Genomic DNA, 19,512 nt, shown 5'->3' with positions numbered 1-19,512 from the left:
TGTTAGCATAATCTACTCAGAGATGCAGTACAACTGTAATCTGCCATCCTCTTAATTTCAAGTGAAGTTCAATGTTGCACAGTTACTGTATTGCAAACATGGGATGGGACTCACATTTTCACAGCATGTACCATAGCTGTTATTATACTGTATATTACTATGTATATTTATGTCATTAACTTTTACAATACTTGCACTGTGAATATGTAAAAATTGAAAGAACTTTTAAAACATGTTAAGTTTTTTTTTTTTAAGTAAATTTTTAGATGCATTGACCTTTTAGTTTTATACCCATAGACCCATATTTTTTTCTGCTTTTTGTGCTTTCAACTTTGTTGCAACAGTTTAAAGAGGGTCATTTCTGTTCCAGCAATACCCATGTTCACAAAGCATGATAAAGAAATTATTTACTAAATATGGCGTAGAATAAACCCTACTGAACCCCCAACTATGAGCCAGAACCCATTACTCAACATCAGTGCCTGATCTCACTGATGATATTGGGTCTAAATGGGAACAAATCCCTGAAAGCTGTTATGGCAGCAAAAGGAGGGATTAATATTTTTTGCTATGCTTTCGACATATGAAATGTTCAGCAAGACACGAACATCAGTGAGGTCAGGCACTAATGTTGGATAATGGCCTGCTGTCAGTTCAGAAATGTGTTCAATAGGGGTTTAAGTCTAAGCAGGTTTGTGCAGGCCAGTCTTCTACTCCAGATTTGGTAAAATGCCATCAGTGTTGGAAAATCTGTAAGAACGAATCTGTATTAAGAATAATTTATACCTGTATGATATTATGCTTCCCACAATGGACCAGCGGTTTGCAAAATTAATGGATCATTCAGCTGCATGCGCCATCTACTGGCGAGACACTGGTCTTCATTCAGCGCGACAATCACAGTGCATTACGGGTATACTCTAGCCGTTGAGTGTACATCAGTTGTACACTTGTAATCACGGTGCATTATGGGATAGAATGAGTGCACTCGATAACGTCCACTATGGTTTCGGACACCATCACAAATGGTTGTTCCCTCAAATAGTGCTCTAAGGGTATAGGGGTCGATTTCGGACACAGCCTTGGTGTGCATCCAGGAACAGGGTTGTGTAACACTGGGTTAAAGTGTCAACATTGTAATTATAAATGTAACTACAAATATTAGTTTTTTACGTAAGTATAATGCAAAAACATGCATGTCCACAATAAGTATCAAATTTAATTATAAAAAAAAATTGTATATAACCCATTAAATATAAAAGTATTATCCAATCATGACATTTCTCCTTATATAGAACCCTTTACATAAAATGCTCTTTATGACGGAGTTAAGAACCTTCTGTAGGTTCTGTATAGAAACCCATTGACCAAGAGTGTGGCGTCCATATACTTTAGGCCATATAGTATACATATGAGATGGTTTTGTCAGTCAAGTTTGAAAGGCATCTAGGGGGGGAACTGTGTCTGCTTTGGGTGAACATCTGTCATAATTATCATCGCTCTAGACGAGAGCCATTTAAAGCTGTCGGAAGCTGGCGGCTGCCAAATGGGCAATCTTTGTCATAACTTGCCGAGTTATGTCACGAGCGCATAAATCCAGTTGCATAATATCTTTACCACTCTGCATGGCGCTCATCTAATAGATTACGACTGAGATAAGGCCATTCAGAGGCCTTCATCATATAAATTTTGCAGAGCAAAATGGATAGCACGTAAATTAAATAGTTGAAAGTAAAAGCTTTTTATTATATAAATATTTGACTTTAATGACAGTCAGAAAGTAGATGGATGCAGCTCTGGATATGTAATGTCTGTACTGGTTGCTTTGAGCTCCTGGACCACAAAAGTATGGTTGAAAATGCAAACTAGATGTTCCGATATGCTCGTCTAGGGTCTCAAAAACGAGTCGAAAGGGTTGCGCCATTGGATCTGCTAAGAATTCTCTCTATCTGTGTATGTGTGAGGCAGAATGAGACCATGAACTGGTCATGTTGACTTAGGCTAGTTCATTGACCAAGTTCCAACTCATCGGTAACCTCTGTCCTCAGATAAGACTTATCAAACACCACGTGACTGTTTGTTTTCAGTAAGTAGGATTTATATGCTTCTTTAACTCAGATTTCTATCCATACTGTTAAATGAAGGCTCATTTGGTAGTTTATTTTTTGCATACATTTAGAATTTTATGGTTATTGTACCGGGTTTCGCCATCCCATACACTCTGCTTTAGAAGTTTAGTATACCACATTGTAAAGTCATGTCCCAAATGACGCACTATACATGATTCACTTATACTATGCATGGTGTCATGAGTGAATTTTAAAGGTAAAAAGGTCATTTTGTTGTTCAACATCAAAGTCTGATCATCACACCCCCTTCACTACATAATTAAAGCAGCGACAGGTGGATGCATGGTGTCCAACATTACACATTTAGTTTTTTCGGTTAATAAAGTGCCGAAATGTGTATGGCACATGTATTTAAACTGCACTTTTCAATATGAGTGATCTATTTATGCTACAAAACGGCTTAGAATAGTGCATAAGTACACGTATTGGGACGCACCTTAAGTATGTCGTAGCGTTTTTGTCTGTTATTCCCGCTTCACAGACTGATACGACTTTTAATGTCTTTTTTAATTGAATCCAAACTTTTAACACACACCTAGTGTTTCATTCTCTGTAAACTTTGACCTGAATGCGTGCAACAGGCTGATGAGTTACACTAAAATTATCTTGACAATCTTGTGTGAATTGTCATGCTCTGAAAAAGTCTTCCGTTTCGTGTGTTTTTATCGATTGAGCTGTTTCTTTGAGGTTAACCATGTTCCCTATGCTACAAGGCTCTTTTCTTAATAAAACACTGGGACCGTCTCATTAAATATCTTAAATAAAGATGAAAGACTTTTGCTACTTGCTCCATCCCTCTGTTGGCTTTCAAAGTAACTTGTATCAAGCAAATTAAAGTCATTTGCCATGTGAAATTTCAATACCAAACCATGTAAGTGAAGGGTTTTCTTGCTTATCCTTGTGGTGCAGCAAGATAAAACCGAGGTTTTGACGGGCTGGGACTTGTTTTGGATTACAGCTTCAGCAGATTCGTCATGAGGCTGACATCAGAGCTGTGCTGACTGTCCAAACCCTGCGAGAAGCAAAAAGACCCCAATGTTTCGTGCTCACAATGTGCCCAATCAGCACTTAACACACACACACGCATACATAGCAAGAGCTCAGTTACGTAACGCTGTTGAGTATGGACAAAGGCTCTGCAGGAGACATTGTGTGCCGTCTCTTGCTCTTTCCCAGTCTTCCATCAGCGCTTTTAAAATGAATGGTGCTCGGAGCAATGCCAGTGATTTTTGGTCTTTGAAGCTCAATATCACAAATCCAATACTCTGTTTCACTGCTGCAAGGCTTTTGGATAAAAAGTTCTTATGATTAATAAGCGTACTGCAAAGAATATCATATAAAAGTGAAAAAAAAAGTGGTATGGTCCTTATTTTGAGATTTAGCTGACTTGCATGTAACATTCATCAGCTTTGAAAATGTGATATGGGTTGATTGAGTGAGGAAGACTATGGCAGGTGCTGGATTTTGGAGTTTGGAGAGGTAGTTATGATCTCACAAGAGTTCAAAGAGTACCTGATTCTCATTCAGTCAGTAGTGAGTGACCATAAGACTGTAAAAGGTAGTGACATTTGTTCGTAACACAGGCTGAGTCATCCTGTAAGTACCGTTGATAAAACTGCAGACACAGCAGTTGCTTCCTGTGTGGGAATCTCAATAACAGCACACACACACATATTCATTTTTCATAAATATATATAAATAAATAAAAGAAAGAAATACGAATCAGTGGCTCACTTCCTAATAAGTTAAACCTATTCTTAGCATTAATCTGTTTTTATGGATTTTAACATTGACATTAAGTATATTCCATTACTGATCCAATGTTAGATGTTCATAACCCTTATTCGCATGAAGATTCTCATTACTGTGTTATGGATGCAATTCTATATTTTTAACAGTGTGAGTTAAAGTAGTACAACAAATTGTTAATGTATTCTCAATGTTTGATTTTTTTTTTTTATCTTTTGATTTATAAGTGAAATATGATCCAAACGTTTTTGACAGGGTTTGGGATTGTCACCAGTGCACATTGAATGTCTTGAGTGATATTTCATAACACGCATCCAATTTTGATGATCCAAACTATTTGAGGCCAAATCGAAGATGACTTGTCAGCTGTTATTGAATATGTGTATGTGTGTGTGGGTTGCACATGTAGATATTTCTTAGCAACCTCTAAGATATTTCTTAGGAACTCGTGTTCCTTCAACACCCACCATTAAGATATTCTGCGAGTGTTTGCTGGTCATGCACAACGTGATGTCTCCATCCCGGCAGAGATTGCGGCCTACAGTCAAGCTGTGCTCGCAAAAGCAGAGGCTGTGAAAAAAACATGTCTCCGTTCACCTCCATCACTGCTCAGCCTGCAAAATAACACACACGCTGTCTGTCTGCAAAGCCATTGCACTTTGAATTTAGTAGTCACGCATCAGATCATTTTGTCTGCTTCTCCATTTCTGTGTTCGGTTTGACATTTTTGCTTTTTGTTTGTCTGTTTGTGTGTTTGCCATCTCAGCTTTGTACCAATGGCTAGAGGCCGATCGACAGGGCAGGGACCCAGAGGCCGTGGCAGCAGGTAAACATCATCATTAACCTCCTCATTGCTAAGCTCCCCTAAACTTATCCATTTTTGTTTCCCATTCTCTGTTCCTTTGGCCCTGATTACATCGGGTATTAAGATCCTTGGATGATTCGATCTTAAGTAGCCATGGCAAGACAGACTGCTGTTCACACTTGGTATTAATATAATACACTTCCCCAAATGTACTTCCTGTGTCCACTTGTATTCAGACTTTGAGGGGGTGGTCTCTGATTTTGTGACTAAATACATTGCTTATTATAATGCGTTACTGCATAATGGATAAAGCACACAAAATTAAAATCACTAACCACCCAACTTTCTCCCAAATTTTAATCTAACCACAAAATCTTGAAATGAATAACCATTTTACACACTGTACATTTATAATATTGATTACATTCATATGTAGTATTTAAAATTTCATGTTTTATAATTATAGATGCTTGTATTTGAATGTTTTAAGAATATTTAATATAATTTTATTTTAATATTTATTGGTTAAATCAAATAATTGTTACTTTATTTTAAAATGATTTAAACAAAATATTATAGTATTTTAATATTGTATATTTAATATTATTATTTTAACATTTTTCAGTTAAATAATAATAATAATAAATTAATAATTAGTACTTAATAATTAGTATTATAAAATTAACTGTTTATCTTCATATTAATTTTAATATTATAGAACGGACATTTTAGAGAGTTATGAAACCAAACAGTTTTTATTATTTGAAATGAATAGTTTATTTTGATTTAACAGTTTATAAGACAATGAATTTGCATTATGAAAGAAAATAGTTGATTTTGACTCTTCATTGCTTTGACCATGTTGAATGCCAAGTGGTAACGGGGTCATTGTTGTCATTTTCGATTTCGGTCCTCACTACTTCCTCCCCCTTTTCCTCTCGTTCTTTCTCAGTTTGCGATATGCAGGCTCGTCATAGTTAAATGTGGGTCATTTGCCTCTGCTTGTTATTTTAAATCAGTTTCTGTTCTCTTGCAACACTGACTATCTCTTGCTCCCAGTCCCTGCCTTGTTTTTCTGCTGTTCCCCTGCTGTTCCTGCAATCACTTCATGGGGTGTTTGCATCAGTCTGTCTCTCTTCCTCACGTGTATGCCTGCGGCCTCAGACTCTCTCTGTTATAAAGGGCTTTAGTAGATTTCTCCTCCTCCCTGTCCTTTCCTGTTAGTTAATGCTTAGGGCTGTCACATGCCAAATCACCGCTAGTTCACCCCACAGTGCACAGATTCAGGCTCTAAATGATCTTCATACATGTCAAAACGAAGCTGATTTGGACAAGATTGTTAATTAGACTCTTTTTAATTACCTCAGCGCACTCATCTGCCTTATTCTGAGTGCTGTTGTCAGCTTATCAACATGTACCATCATCAGAATCGTCGTCTTGTTTATCTTTTCATGCTAACTGCACTCTCTATCTGGTTTGCTTCACATCTATTCGATTTAAATCTGTTCTTTTTAACTGTCATCAGATCCAAATCCTGCATGACACACTGTCTGCTCCTGTAATCTGCGCTGTTGTGGCAATCATGGCGCTTTTCCAATCTCTGTTCCAGATTTGCATTGTTTTAAGGTTAGGGGTATGGATGTTAATAAAGCCTCAAACCACATGAATAATGCTGGTAGCACAGTCTTATAGGTAGCGAACACCAGCATTACAAATGAATAGTGATTACATGACTTGATACAATACAATACATTTGAGATCAGAAAAATTGTGTATATATTTTAAATATATTTATAATATTAATTATTATTATTATGTTAGACTGTTTATATTATCAATTATTGATTGTACTGATATTTTTGCATCGTGAGTGAGCGAATGAACGTGTGTGTTTGTTTGTGTGTGTGTGTGTGTGTACTTGTACAACTTTCTTTGTGAGGACCAGTTTGAGTTTTAGACCATTGGAGTGAGGACATTTTGGCCGGTCCTCACTTTCTGAGACCCCTTTAAAGGCCTGTTTGAGGGTCAAGACTTGGTTTTAGGGAAAAGGTTATAATTAGGTTAAGGGTAGGTTTAGGGTAAGGGTTCGGGTTTGGCACTTAGTTGTGATGGGTAAGGTTAGGGGTAAGCGGCTAGAGATTGCATTGTGTCAATGAATGTCCTCATAAAGATCGATGTACAAGAATGTGTGTGTGTGTGTGTGTGTGTGTGTGTGTGTGTGTGCGATCAGCACTATCCCAGTGACAGGTGTTGTATCTGGGTCACGTACAAGTGGATTTCTGTTCAACGTACCTGAGAGAGCTGTAGGAATCAGACTAATATTAAAATTACAACAATGTTTAAGTTATTAAGCCATCAATGTAAGGTGTGTAATTCTGCATTATAAAAATATGAACGTTTTTTTATTTATTTTACTGTAGCTATATTCAAATACAAGTGTACAACGTTTTCTAGAAAGGTTTAGCACTACTAAGTAGACGTAAAGCATGTAATCCTCTGTAACTTGTTCACATGGATGACTCTCAAAAGGCCAATAGTTATGCGTTTTAGTGGCGAACCCATGAAACTTTTATTAGTTTAATGCAGTGTAACTGAGACGCATGGCAAACCTCTTCTTTATGACTATGTATAAAAATTCAGACACACTCGTGCCATAGTTCCTTTTGCATTTTCCTATGAATAATTTAATGCCTTTACTCTCCTTATCCTCATTCCTTACAATTTCCTCTCTGCAGGGGAAAACTTTGATCAGAGCCCCCTCAAAAGGACCTTTAAATCCAAAGTTCTGGCCCACTACCCAGAGAACATAGAGTGCAGCCCATTTGACCAGGATGCTGTTAACATGGTAAGTGACTTCAGTACTTTAGATTTTTACCTGTTTAATTGTTATTTTTTTCTCTTTCATTTTATATATTTATATTTTATTTTATTTATATTTTTATGAAATTCTGTCATTTACCCAACCTCATGTCATTCCAAACCCGTAAGACTTTTCGTTTACCTCATAAAGAGATAATTTTTGGGTAAACTATCCCTTTATCCCTTTACGCCATATGTGCCTTTCAGAGCATGGTGAGGCTTGTCAACCAGGGTGAACTTTTACGAGAAATCCATCACATCCGACACATCTAAACTTATTTTATTTCCCTTTCAGATAAAGGTTCCCTCACACAGTCTCACAATTTCTCACATTAGTCATTGGAGAGATCTGTATCTGCATTGATTTGGAGTGTCATAACGTGTTTACACAGACTCTCGCTCATTCTGTGGTTGCATGCAGTGATCAGCCGAGGGGTTTTTGTTACCGTCCCAGAGCATGCAGAGGTAACGAAAACCTCTGACCTATCGTTCCCGTGCAGCAAGGTCATTTTTTCCATCAGCAAACGTAAACGGAAGCTTGGCTGTAGTGACACCAGCATCAATTATTCAACCCAGGCTCTCTGCTTACGTCGGTATGGAAACGGCTCATTGTGCGTATTCTCGCTCTGTAAAGAAACACCTGAAGCGTACAGCACTGCCAGTCATGATGCCATCACATCATTTGAGCAAAAAATTTGTTCCCAACGTTCCTGTTGAGTCATTTTTCAAGGCCAGTCTCTTCTCAGCAGAGGTTCACACATAAAAAAATAAAAAATCCACTTACACATTGAAAGTGCATTGAAAGACAGCTTGCAATCACAGAACTCCATTTTCGGTTTTCAATCCTTCAAGGCCTGGATAAAATTTCCCCAGTGATTACTTTCATTTTTCAATTCCACTCTTGGCTGATCTTCTTTTCACTCCCGCATTCTTTTGTTCTCATGCTGTCCTCTCCTTCCTTTTCTCAGTCTTTTCAGTGCTTGCCTGTTTCAGACAGCGCTTGAATGACACGATTTATTCCAGGTTCCAGTATTCACACTGTATGTGCGAGCAGCACAATAGGAGCGAAGCAGATGTGTAGGTGCAAGAGCTTCCTATTTTTGACCCGTGAAGTGTAGAAAACAAGCTGGAAATGTACTGTAAACCTCTTTATCAGCACAATATTTTGTGATTATTTTATAAGCTTTTATGAAGCAACGAAAAATAGTGAATTGCTCACCTATATTTTGAAAAAACTACATGTCTTTAATAGATGTACAGCACATGCAAACATTGTTTTGTATTCAAAATGGCGATGTTAATCTAAATAGTCAGCCAGTGAGAGAGACAGTACATCCTTTAAAGCTAAGTTGACTGGTCAATATGTTTAAGTAGTGCAGAGTGAAAGGAAAAGCCATACCAGAGCATATGATGTGCCCTTACTTCATAATTCATATAGTATGTAGAACCCTTACAAAAAACACTGGAGTGGTACCATGGTACATTAATGTTGTCTATCAGTCAAAAGTTTACCCACTACTACTCTAAACCGTAAAATCCCTGTGTGTATCAAATTGCACAATAAAAGCAACATTACAAAAATGTGTAGTTACTGAAGCAATATTTTCTCTTTGTCTTCAGCTCTGCATGCCCAAAGGTCTGTCATTTCGAACACAGCGTGACAGTCGGACCCCACAGTTCCACTCTTTCCTCATCACAAGAGAAGACGGCTCTCGCACTTATGGTTTCGTTCACACCTTCTACGAGGAGGTGACCAGCCCTCAGATCTGCTCCGCCATGCAGACGCTACACCAGATGCACCAAGCGGAGCATAATACGTCAGCGCATAACTGCCCTTCGTCGTCCTCTTCCTCCTCCTCATCCTCCTCTAGCATGGACTCTTTAGCCAGCAGCCTGGATGAAGTCGAGTCTCCTTCCTCATCTTCATCCTCACATGGGGGTCGCAGGAGCTGTGGCTGCTCTGGCGAAGGATACGACTCTGTTCGCGACACTCTGTACGTGTCCAAAGCTATGTGTCTAATCACGCCTATGCCCTTCATGCACGCCTGTAAACGCTTCCTGTCCCAGATCCACCTGGCCGTCACTTCACATCAGCCACCTCCACTCCCTTTGGAAAGCTACGTCTACAACATCCTCTATGAAGTACCCTTGCCACCGCCCGGACGCTCTTTAAAGTTCCACGGAGTGTATGAACCTATTCTGTGCCAGAGGCCTGGTGTTGGGGAGCTGCCATTGGCTGATTTTCCATTGGGTGAGGCCTTCCGGTTGTTAGGTGTGGAAAATCTAGTGCAGCTTTTCACTTGTGTTCTGCTGGAGATGCAGATCCTCCTCTACTCACAGGGTAAGAAATCAAGGATTGTAACTTAAAAAATAAAATTTAAGTTTTATTTGATTTTTATTTCATTTATTTCCTTTCACAGAATTTCAAATCCATTTCATTTTAAATAATTCAAAATAATTTAATTTCAAATCATTTCAAATCATTTCAATTTCATTTCAAATAAAAAATAAATCTAAAATTAAATAATACAATTTTTAATTTCATTTTTTTTTGTGATGCAGCATTTCCAAACAATATATTGCCTTTTTGTGCTTGTAATGTTTATGTCTCATGACTTATTGATCTGCCACAATAATTTTAAGTTATAAATTCTGTTCATGGGAGCTTTATTAGGCAACATTAATATGCAATTTGATTTAATAAACAATTTCAAATATAAATATAATGTTTAATCGATTGGCTCCTACTTTTTACATCAATTTTACAGACTGTGTCTTAGGTTTTGACTCTATGCAGATCATTTCATCTCTTATTTAAGCATTTAAATTTAATTTATGATGCTGGCAAATGAATCTTTGCAGGGCCTTTGATGTGGAGACTGAGTGAATGTAGAGGAGTCTAATGAATATTACATTACCCTTCTGCAGCACATATGCTTTTCTGCAAACACAAGCTGATACACATGCTAATGAATTCCTCTGACTGTTCTCTAGATAAACTAATAACGAGATTTTGTGAGAAACATCTATTAATAATCACACTGCCCTGTTTTAGTAAGTCTACCATACAGGTGCCTTTCATCAAATTTCAGTCAGATCCCAGGATCCAAAATGAACCGTCATTAAGTGCCAAATGCAAGTAGAAAGGACTTTGATGGTTAAATAAAACAGATTTACTAGCCAGTTTTTATTTTCTTTTTTCTTTTTTTGCATAATGCAATATTCAGTTTCTTTGCTGGTATTTAAGGCCAGTACATTTTTACAATTCACTCACAAGTGGCAAGTGAAATGAGAATTTTTTTACCCTCTTTTCAACAAACTTTAGTTTATTAATTACAATCTATTACATATTTATTTACTTTTTAGTGTATAATGTTTTCTTATAGTTCTTTTGTGATTTGAACTTGTGCTTTTCCCCCTGTGTATACGTCTAGACTACCAGAGGCTCATGGTGGTTGCGGAGGGAATCACAACGTTGCTGTTCCCATTCCAATGGCAGCATGTGTACGTGCCCATCCTTCCCGCTTCCCTGCTGCACTTCTTGGACGCCCCTGTGCCCTATCTCATGGGCCTGCAGTCTAAAGAGGGCACGGACCGCTCCAAACTAGAGCTGCCTCAAGAGGTAACCCGCACACACTTGCATGGTCACATCCACAAACCTGCACATACTCACAAATTTTAAAACACATTCACACTCCTTATCATGGCACAGCCACTTAGGGACCTTGGACATGGACGCATCTGTCAAGTGGGCTGTTTTTCTAAGAGGCTTTATAAGTTTGGAGCCGGATTGGCTTGTGACGATGAGTGATCTGCATATGAGAACGCCCTCAGTGCCTTTAAAAAGCACCGGAGGCCTTTGCTGAAAATGGCAGCAGGAACAGTATGAGGCTTTTCTTTTACAGTCTTTATTAGAGGGATGCTGGAATGCAGTGCTTCCATGTTGACGTCTGGCATTATCGTCTGATCCTTCGTTTCTTTGTCGCACGGTATCGGAATTCTTAGCAGAGGTTTATTATTCATGATCTGGGTGCTGCAAGGCTTCCCCACATCCTCATCCCTAAATCCCATTTTCCGTAAACTCCACATCCAGATTCCCTGCTATGCATTCTCTTTGAAGTCGCTCTGACCTAGAAAAAAAAGACTGGTGAGAACAAGAGACACCAAAGGGGAATGAGAGAGGAAATGGCTCATTTTGGAACTGCATGGGTTTCTATTTTACTGCATGACTTTCGTGTTTCTTTTTTGCTGTGTTGTATTAGTGAGGATTTGGAACAGAGCATTCGAAATGTATATCTATACACTACCGTTAAAAAGTTTGGGGTCGGTAAAATCTTTTTGAAAGAAGTCTCTCACCGAGGCAGCATTTATTTGAACAGGTAAAAACAGTAATATTGTAAAGTATTACAATTTAAAATAACTCTTTTCTATTTATATATATTTTAAAATGTAATTTATTCCTGTGATGGGAAAGCTGAATTTTCAGCATCATTACTCCAGTCTTCAGTGTCACATGATCCTTCAGAAATCATTCTAATATGCTGATTTGCTGCTCAAGAAACATTTCTTATCATCAATGCTGAAAACAGGTGTGCTGCCTAAAGGCTGATTTATACTTCTGCGTCGGACGTACGCCGGAGGCTCTACGCTGTAGGCAACGCGTTGGTTTTCATTTATATTTCTGCGTCGTTATCCGAGTTGACGCGCAATTACCCTTGCAGAGGGAGCATGTGAAACCCGAGGGAGCGGTCCTAGCAGACCAATCACAGCGCTTGCGTCTGCGTAGAGTTGACGTGTTGTTACATTTTTGGAGAGGTGCACGTCAGGGTACGTGCGCTATACACAGCCTACGACGTAGCTACGGCGTGAGTTCGACGCAGAAGTATAATGAGGCCTTAATATTTTTGTGGAAACTGAGATACCTTTTTTTTTAGGATTCATTGATGCCTTGACAGTTTGAAAATAGAAATGTCTTTAATAAATGTATTTACTCTCACTTTTGATCAATTTAATGCATCCTTGCTGAATTGAAGTAAAAATTCCTTTAAAAAACTCTTATTGACCCCAAAATTTTAAACGGTAGTGTAGCAACTCTAGAAACTGTTTGACAACTCAAATTGTTTGTTGTTAGCATGTTGCTAAGCTAACAGCGCAATACTCTTATAAGTTTGTTTAAATGAACAGCACACAAATATTAGGCAAAATTATTAATACAATAAAAATAATGATTATTTACATTGGATTGTTCCCCTGACCTTGTTGCAGTGCATTCTAGGCTCGCCATTTTCATAGTCATCTCTTGAGGCTGGATTTTGCTAAAATGCTGCTCTTCTCACAATCTTTTCCTTGTCCTTGCTTCAAAACCACTTGAGGCTGATATGTCCTTGTGTAATGGCAAAATAGGATGCCTCACAGTAGTTCAATTATCATGCTCCAGCTCCTGTCCTTTGCCTTTCCCCAGAAGAGAACAGGAATATATTCTGATCAGGAACAGTGTTGGATGTGTTTACTCAAACAAACCTACGAATACACAGACACATCTGACATGTTTCAAATTATATACACTCATATTACAAGTTGAAGACAGTTAAATAGGTGGCCATAAAAATGTTTTTTACCTGTTTAAATACACACATACTGGCCTGAATGCTTCTTTCTGACAGGCTGTCAGCATTGTGGCCTGACAGAGCGGACAGTTCTGCTTGACTGATTTATTTTTACAGCAACAAGGTCACGCTCACACACACTGACTTTAGGCCATTTTGACTGCATGAGCTGCATTGCATGGGACTGAACAGCTGTGTCACACACAGCGATATTTCTAATGATCTACTGAATTGATTTAACCTAATTTCAGATATTGGCTTTGGTTATTAGGTCAGTACAGCTGATGATTTGGGTCAGTGTTTGTTCCCAGCAGAGTCATTCCATGTCAAATTAACCAAATGTCACAGATGTATATTTACTGAGTTATCCACTGTTTTGCAGATGGGAGTCAAAATGACAGTTTTCACCTGAGATTTGGATCCAAATTATAGGGGGTGAAAATGACTTTAGAAAGATGGCAACATTTAAAGATTACCAATCTTTGTGTAAAAATAAAATAGGTCTTTAGGTCTATTAGCAAAATATGTTGACTGTTCAAAAATGGCAAAAAAGCACTACTTGTTTTTTTTTCCTCAAGTTTGCATGCCTGTAACTCGAGAAGTATTAAAGATATATTAATATCCTTTTAGATTCTGGTTCTTAAACTTTTCTTTTGGTATTTTTTTAATAAAGGCCCTCGATAACTCAATTCCAGAGATATGGAGATCTTAATGCAGCTCCATGAGGAAATTGTAAACATGTTCAGTGGTCAAAAAACATGTGGGTCACTTTACATACAGCTGATACTTTTTTTTCTTTTGAAGAGGAATATCTGAAGAACAAATGTTGAAAATAGAAATGTATGTCATGTTTTTCTATCACCACAATTGCATAAAACATACCATAAATATTATATACATATTATTTTTCTAAAGTTTGCATGCCTGTAACTGTAAAGGTTTTCAAGGTATCTTAATATCCTTCTAGATTCTCATTCTTAATAAACTTCCATATTGAAATCTTAATTTTCAAGCTGCTATAAAGTTCAGTCCCAAAGATATGGGGATCTCAAAGCAGCTACATGTTCAAATTGTTGAATTTTACTCAACAATTTGAAGTTGTCTTTTGTTTTGTATCTTTAGGTTTGGAGTAAAAAAATGACAGTGTTAATGCAACTGGAACTAAATGTATAATTTTCAATTTTGGTCCGGACCGAACGAACCAAGAGAACTACAAGTGTGAACATGCCTTAAAAAAAAAAACCTTGTTTGGTCATGTATTAAGAATTCACAATATTTATTTGTAAAATACTTTCTACCTCTTGGATGTGTGCTCTGTTTGGCACATCACAATGAAGCTGAATTTCATTTAATTTCAATTCAGGTTTAAACCAAGATCCAAATTCTCTGCCCTTAAAGGGATAGTTCACCCAAAAGATGATTTTACTGACCAAAGTATTTTCCTCCTCAGGCGAACCTGTGTTTCGTTGATGTCGACAACCACTGCATCGAACTGCCTGAAGACTTTCCTCAGTTCCCCAACAAGGCTGAGTTCATCCAGGAACTCAGTGAGGTGTTGCTAAGTTTTCGCCTGTCTCCCGCGGGGGGCAACACCTCCCCTGAACCTGCCGTCAGCACGCAGTCCTCCACGCTGGAGAAGGAGCTGAAGAGCACATCCTTGAGCGAGTTAGTGGACGACAAAAGGAACGGCAACCTCGGTGGGGAGGCGCTGGACATGCTGGAACTTCTTCAAGGCAACCCGACCCTGGAGCGTTTGCAGGCTCTGGCCAAAAGGACTGGGGTGAAAGTGGCCCGTCTGGAAGCATTGGCAGCGGGACAGAAGGCCGTAGGGGATGAGGGAGTTGGAGGAAGGTCTCCTGTTGAGGAAGAGGAGCTGAGGAACGCTAAACTGAACGTGCAGCTGAGGGAGGTGTTCGCCGCGCGCTTCGCGACAATGTTTGCGGACTACGAGTCGTTTGTGATTCAGAACTCGCCAGATTTGGAGTCCTGGCTGACAAACAGAGAGCAAATGCACAACTTTGACAAGGTGACTGGCATGTTTCACACGCAATGATGCACAAAACAAATCAAACACATTCTCAATATTATTTTTTCAGTCTGGTTTGTCACTTTTTATTGGTCTTGTACCAAAGTTTTTATCAAAAGTCTCAGATGGTACATCTATTATTAAGTTTTTTCATTTGATTTCTCCTCAGGCCTCATTCCTTTCAGACCAGCCGGAACCATACTTGCCCTTCCTGTCCCATTTCATCGAAACGCAAATGTTTGCCACCTTCATCGACAACAAGATCATGTCTCAATGGGAGGAGAAAGAGCCCCTTCTACGAGTGTTTGATGGGCGCATTGAGAAGGCCCGCCTCTACAACGTCCGCGCCCCCAGCTTGCGCTCATCTGTTTACCAGAAATGCACGTTCCTGAAGGAATCGGGTAAGAAACATGCAAAGTTAGTGGTCTGATATGAGATTGACTTCTCTTAATATAAATGTCAAATTGATTTAATGTCAACTTTTTTGATTTTTACGTCTCTGCGTCTGCGCTACTTTTAAAACATTGCTCAAAAAACGTGACAGTCTCTCAACCACCGAAGTAAGTTTGAGGCAAGACTCTTTTTCCAAACAATATCAGATGAGGCAGAGCAATAAGGAAAAAAATGGCAAAAATGTAGTTCACTTGCCACAGAAATCACACACTTCATCTTTAAATGAACATAACATTAAAATGATCCCTGTTTACTCTCTGATTTCTCGTTCCTTGTCCTTTTAAGCGTGCATGTTTTTGCAACACACACACACAAAAAACGTTTGTATGGTATACTATAGAATGTTCAAATTTGGAACACTTTTCACAAACTAATCAATTCCATTAGGATAAAATCAAGTCCAGCCACTCATTATTTAGTTTTTTCCTTGTTGAATATCTTAGGCTATGTTCAGACTGACAGCAAAAATCAATATTTTTGCGTATCCAGTTTTTATTGAGATGGACTGCAAAAAAATACATGAAATCTGATTCAAACCACAGTTGCAGGTTGGTTATGTCTGGACACACATCTCTTATTTGATCACTTGCTATTAATAATGCAGACAGTCTGCCTGAAAAGATCTGATTTGAGAAAAAAATCGAATTTACTCCACTGTTCGAAGAATCACTAGCTGCTTTTTTTTTTTTAATAAGAAGTACAGTAAAAACACAAGATACTTCAGAAATCATTCTAATATGCTGATTTGCAGCTCGAATAACATTACTTGTCATTATCAAGGTTAAAACCCGTTGGAAACATGATATATTTCTTAATATGAATAAAAAAAGTTTAAAAGAACAGCATTTAAGACACACTTTGAAACATGATGTCTTTACTGTCACATTTAATTAATTTAATGTGATTTTAAATTATTAATTTCTTTAAAACAATAAATAAACGTAACTTTTTGTAGTCACATTACATTTAAATTAAAAAGTATAAATGCTCTTTCAATACAATTTTAAAATCTTTGAAATGATTTACTTTTGGGCGGTTTATTTTGTTTGGTGCTGTTTTTTCTATTTATGAACAGATTCGTAAATCAATTTATTCTACTGTATTGGAAATTGTCTTATTTTATACCTTGAGTTTTGTGCAATCACCCTTTCATTATTCTTTTTCTGAACGATGGTTATTTCCCCAGTCGTTGCTCTGTCACTACAAATTGTGTATTTCAATTTTAATGAAGCTGTAGAAAAAAATCGCTGCTGCTTATATGCGCAGATGATTATAGAGAGTGACAGTTCAAGAGGGCGGCTGAGGGGCCGAGAAGACGGGAGGGAGGGAGAAAGAGAGAACCGAAGTGTTTGAAAAATGAGGAGAGGAGTACAGAATGAAAGAACTGAAGAGCGTGTCCCCAAATGAGTCATATGAATGGATCGCTTTTGAAAGACTGCCAAATGCTGAAAAGAAAAGGGCGGCCGCCTGCCGCTGTGTTGTGCCATCTTGGGAAGCCTGTGTGTGTGTGTGTGCGCTGAATATTGTCGAGTGTGCATCTGCTCGCTGAGCCCTCAGTACCATTGTTAGGTCAATAACCTCTTGTCACACTGAAGGTCACTATTGGAAGATGGATGCTGCTGTTCGGGTTTGAAAAATTTGCTTCTGAAATGGCACACTGCCCACAGATGCACTATGAACGATGCCCAACATTATCAATTCTATCACAAAATGCATTTTGAAAGCGATAACATTGTTTTATTTGTTGCACGCTTAAAAAGCTAGGCAACAAACAAGTGTGTTAGCATGAAAACAAGGTTTGAATTCCTATTTTTGTTAAATAATTGAAGCTATCTTTCTGATGCAATGCACAGCTACTGTTGCTACTTTAATTTCCCTGTCAGTCCAATGATAATAATAAAAAATAATAAAAATAATAATAGCATTGTTTTATAAAGGATACAATTAATCTATAATATGCAAATTAAAGCTATAATAATATTATTAATAATATAATTTTATAAATGATCAAAGGAATATTGTTGTTAATTTTATTAGTTCTTAAATCAATGCAATAATATCATTTTGTAAATAAAATGAATATATTGTTATTAATTTTATTAGTTATAAAAATGCTATAATTAATGTATAATTATTATTACATAGTATAATAAGTATTAAATGTATTATTGTATTTATAATTTATTTATATTGTTTGTCACTCCGCTCATATTTCATTTTTGCACCTTATGTGTATAAATTAAAGTTGTAATAATAATACTATTATTATTACAATATAAAAATATTTTTAATTATACTGTTTTATTATAATTATACTTTTTAATTATATTTATAGTATACTTTTATTATTTATTTTAACTTTAGTCACTCTGCTTATATTTCATGATTGAAGCTAATTATGTGTTAAATTGTGCTCTAAATAACCCAAGCAAAGCGCATCTTAGGAGTAGATTTGTGAATAAATTACTATTTATTTTCAACGACTTTTATTTTACAGTTGTTGAAGTCTAGCCTTGAGCTTACAGCTTATAGGTTTGTTGTTAGCGAACATTCTGAAGTCACTCGCACACTTTTCAAGTCTCAAGCTGTCACGACACAACAGCTAACCTTTCTTACTCGAGCTGTGTTTCTCCTCTCCAGCCCAGGCCATAGAGCAACGGCTGAGAAAGATCGACCACACGGCCATCCACCCTCACCTGCTGGATATGAAGATTGGCCAAGGAAAATACCAGCAGGGCTTCTTTCCCAAACTACAGGCTGATGTGCTTGCCTCAGGGCCCACCAACAAGTGAGTCCTCTTTATGGCACATGACACCATTATGAGACATTGATCATTCAGTGTGGGGCATGTAGCGCTTCAGCGTCAGTATTAGCTGAGCAACCCTTTAAAGCTTGTATCAATGTGTGTGTGTGCGATAATGACGAATCAAAATCCTCTGTGATCAGGTGGTCCAATCGCACATGCTCGACTCAGCGCAGAGTGGACCGACACAGACAGCAGAACGAACATCTTGTGTTAGACAATGACCTCAAAGAGGTGAGACTGCAGTGTTTCTTCCTATTCAGCCTCTCTCCTCGTTTCTCTTTTTCTTTTCATCCTGTTCTGTGTGCAGCCTTTGATTACCACAGTCTTCTTACTTCATCTCTTTTTGACTGACACTTTCACAGGGACTCATTTGCCAGATGGTAGATAGAGCTGATGAAAAATAGAAGATAGTTAATCCAGAAATGATCATTCTGTCATCATTTACTCAGCCTCATATTTTTAGAAACCCGCAAGGCTTGCTTACTTCCATAAAAAATATATTTTTGAAGGCTGTAACTAACTCTTTTCCATGCAATTACAATAAATAAGACAATACATTAGATTTTAAGCTTTGAAAATGATGTAAAAGCACCTTAATAGTGACCCATAAGGCATGTTGTATTTTGTGAACAACAATGATATCAGTCTGTACCTCAAACAATTAAAAATAAAAAAAACTTAAAAACTGAAATGAAAATTTGAAATTAAACAAACTAAATATGAGTATGTAGAAGTACTAAAACTGAAATAAAAATAATTAAACCTTTAAATATAAAAAATAATAAAAATGACAAAAGCACATTTAAAATAACTGAACTAAAATAATGAAAAAATAATACTGACCAATATTTAAGTCATTTATTGATATTCATCACTATTAACTGAGAGCAACAAATCATACAGACCAGTTTTGTAAATCAGATCAATTGAATCATTTGAAAAGATCTGACTCAAAAGAATAATTCGTTGTCTTTGCACCATATCTCATAAACGCGCCAAAGAACAGTAAGAAGCATGTCAGGATATTTTTTTTATCACTTTTCAATGACATGATAATGACTGTAATTATCCATAAATCA

General features: G+C 37.4%; 1 protein-coding gene across 3 annotated transcripts in view; it reads left to right on the top strand.

Annotated features, from left to right (window-relative positions):
• Positions 1-19,512, top strand: part of dennd5b (DENN/MADD domain containing 5B) — a 37,712-nt gene that overhangs the window by 7,123 nt on the left and 11,077 nt on the right. For 2 of the 3 annotated variants that reach the window (XM_081363942.1, XM_081363941.1), the window contains exons 2-9: positions 4,645-4,704; positions 7,419-7,528; positions 9,163-9,883; positions 10,977-11,164; positions 14,599-15,174; positions 15,344-15,575; positions 18,268-18,415; positions 18,574-18,664. In XM_081363942.1, the coding sequence (XP_081220068.1) occupies positions 4,645-4,704; positions 7,419-7,528; positions 9,163-9,883; positions 10,977-11,164; positions 14,599-15,174; positions 15,344-15,575; positions 18,268-18,415; positions 18,574-18,664 (2,126 nt within the window). The remainder of the gene's footprint in view (positions 1-4,644; positions 4,705-7,418; positions 7,529-9,162; positions 9,884-10,976; positions 11,165-14,598; positions 15,175-15,343; positions 15,576-18,267; positions 18,416-18,573; positions 18,665-19,512) is intronic. The other variant, XM_081363943.1, reaches the window with a different exon arrangement.

This window comes from Scardinius erythrophthalmus (assembly GCF_964197995.2).
Source record: "Scardinius erythrophthalmus genome assembly, chromosome: 4".
Lineage (NCBI taxonomy): Eukaryota > Metazoa > Chordata > Actinopteri > Cypriniformes > Leuciscidae > Scardinius > Scardinius erythrophthalmus.
This window is presented reverse-complemented; position numbering and strand designations above follow the sequence as displayed.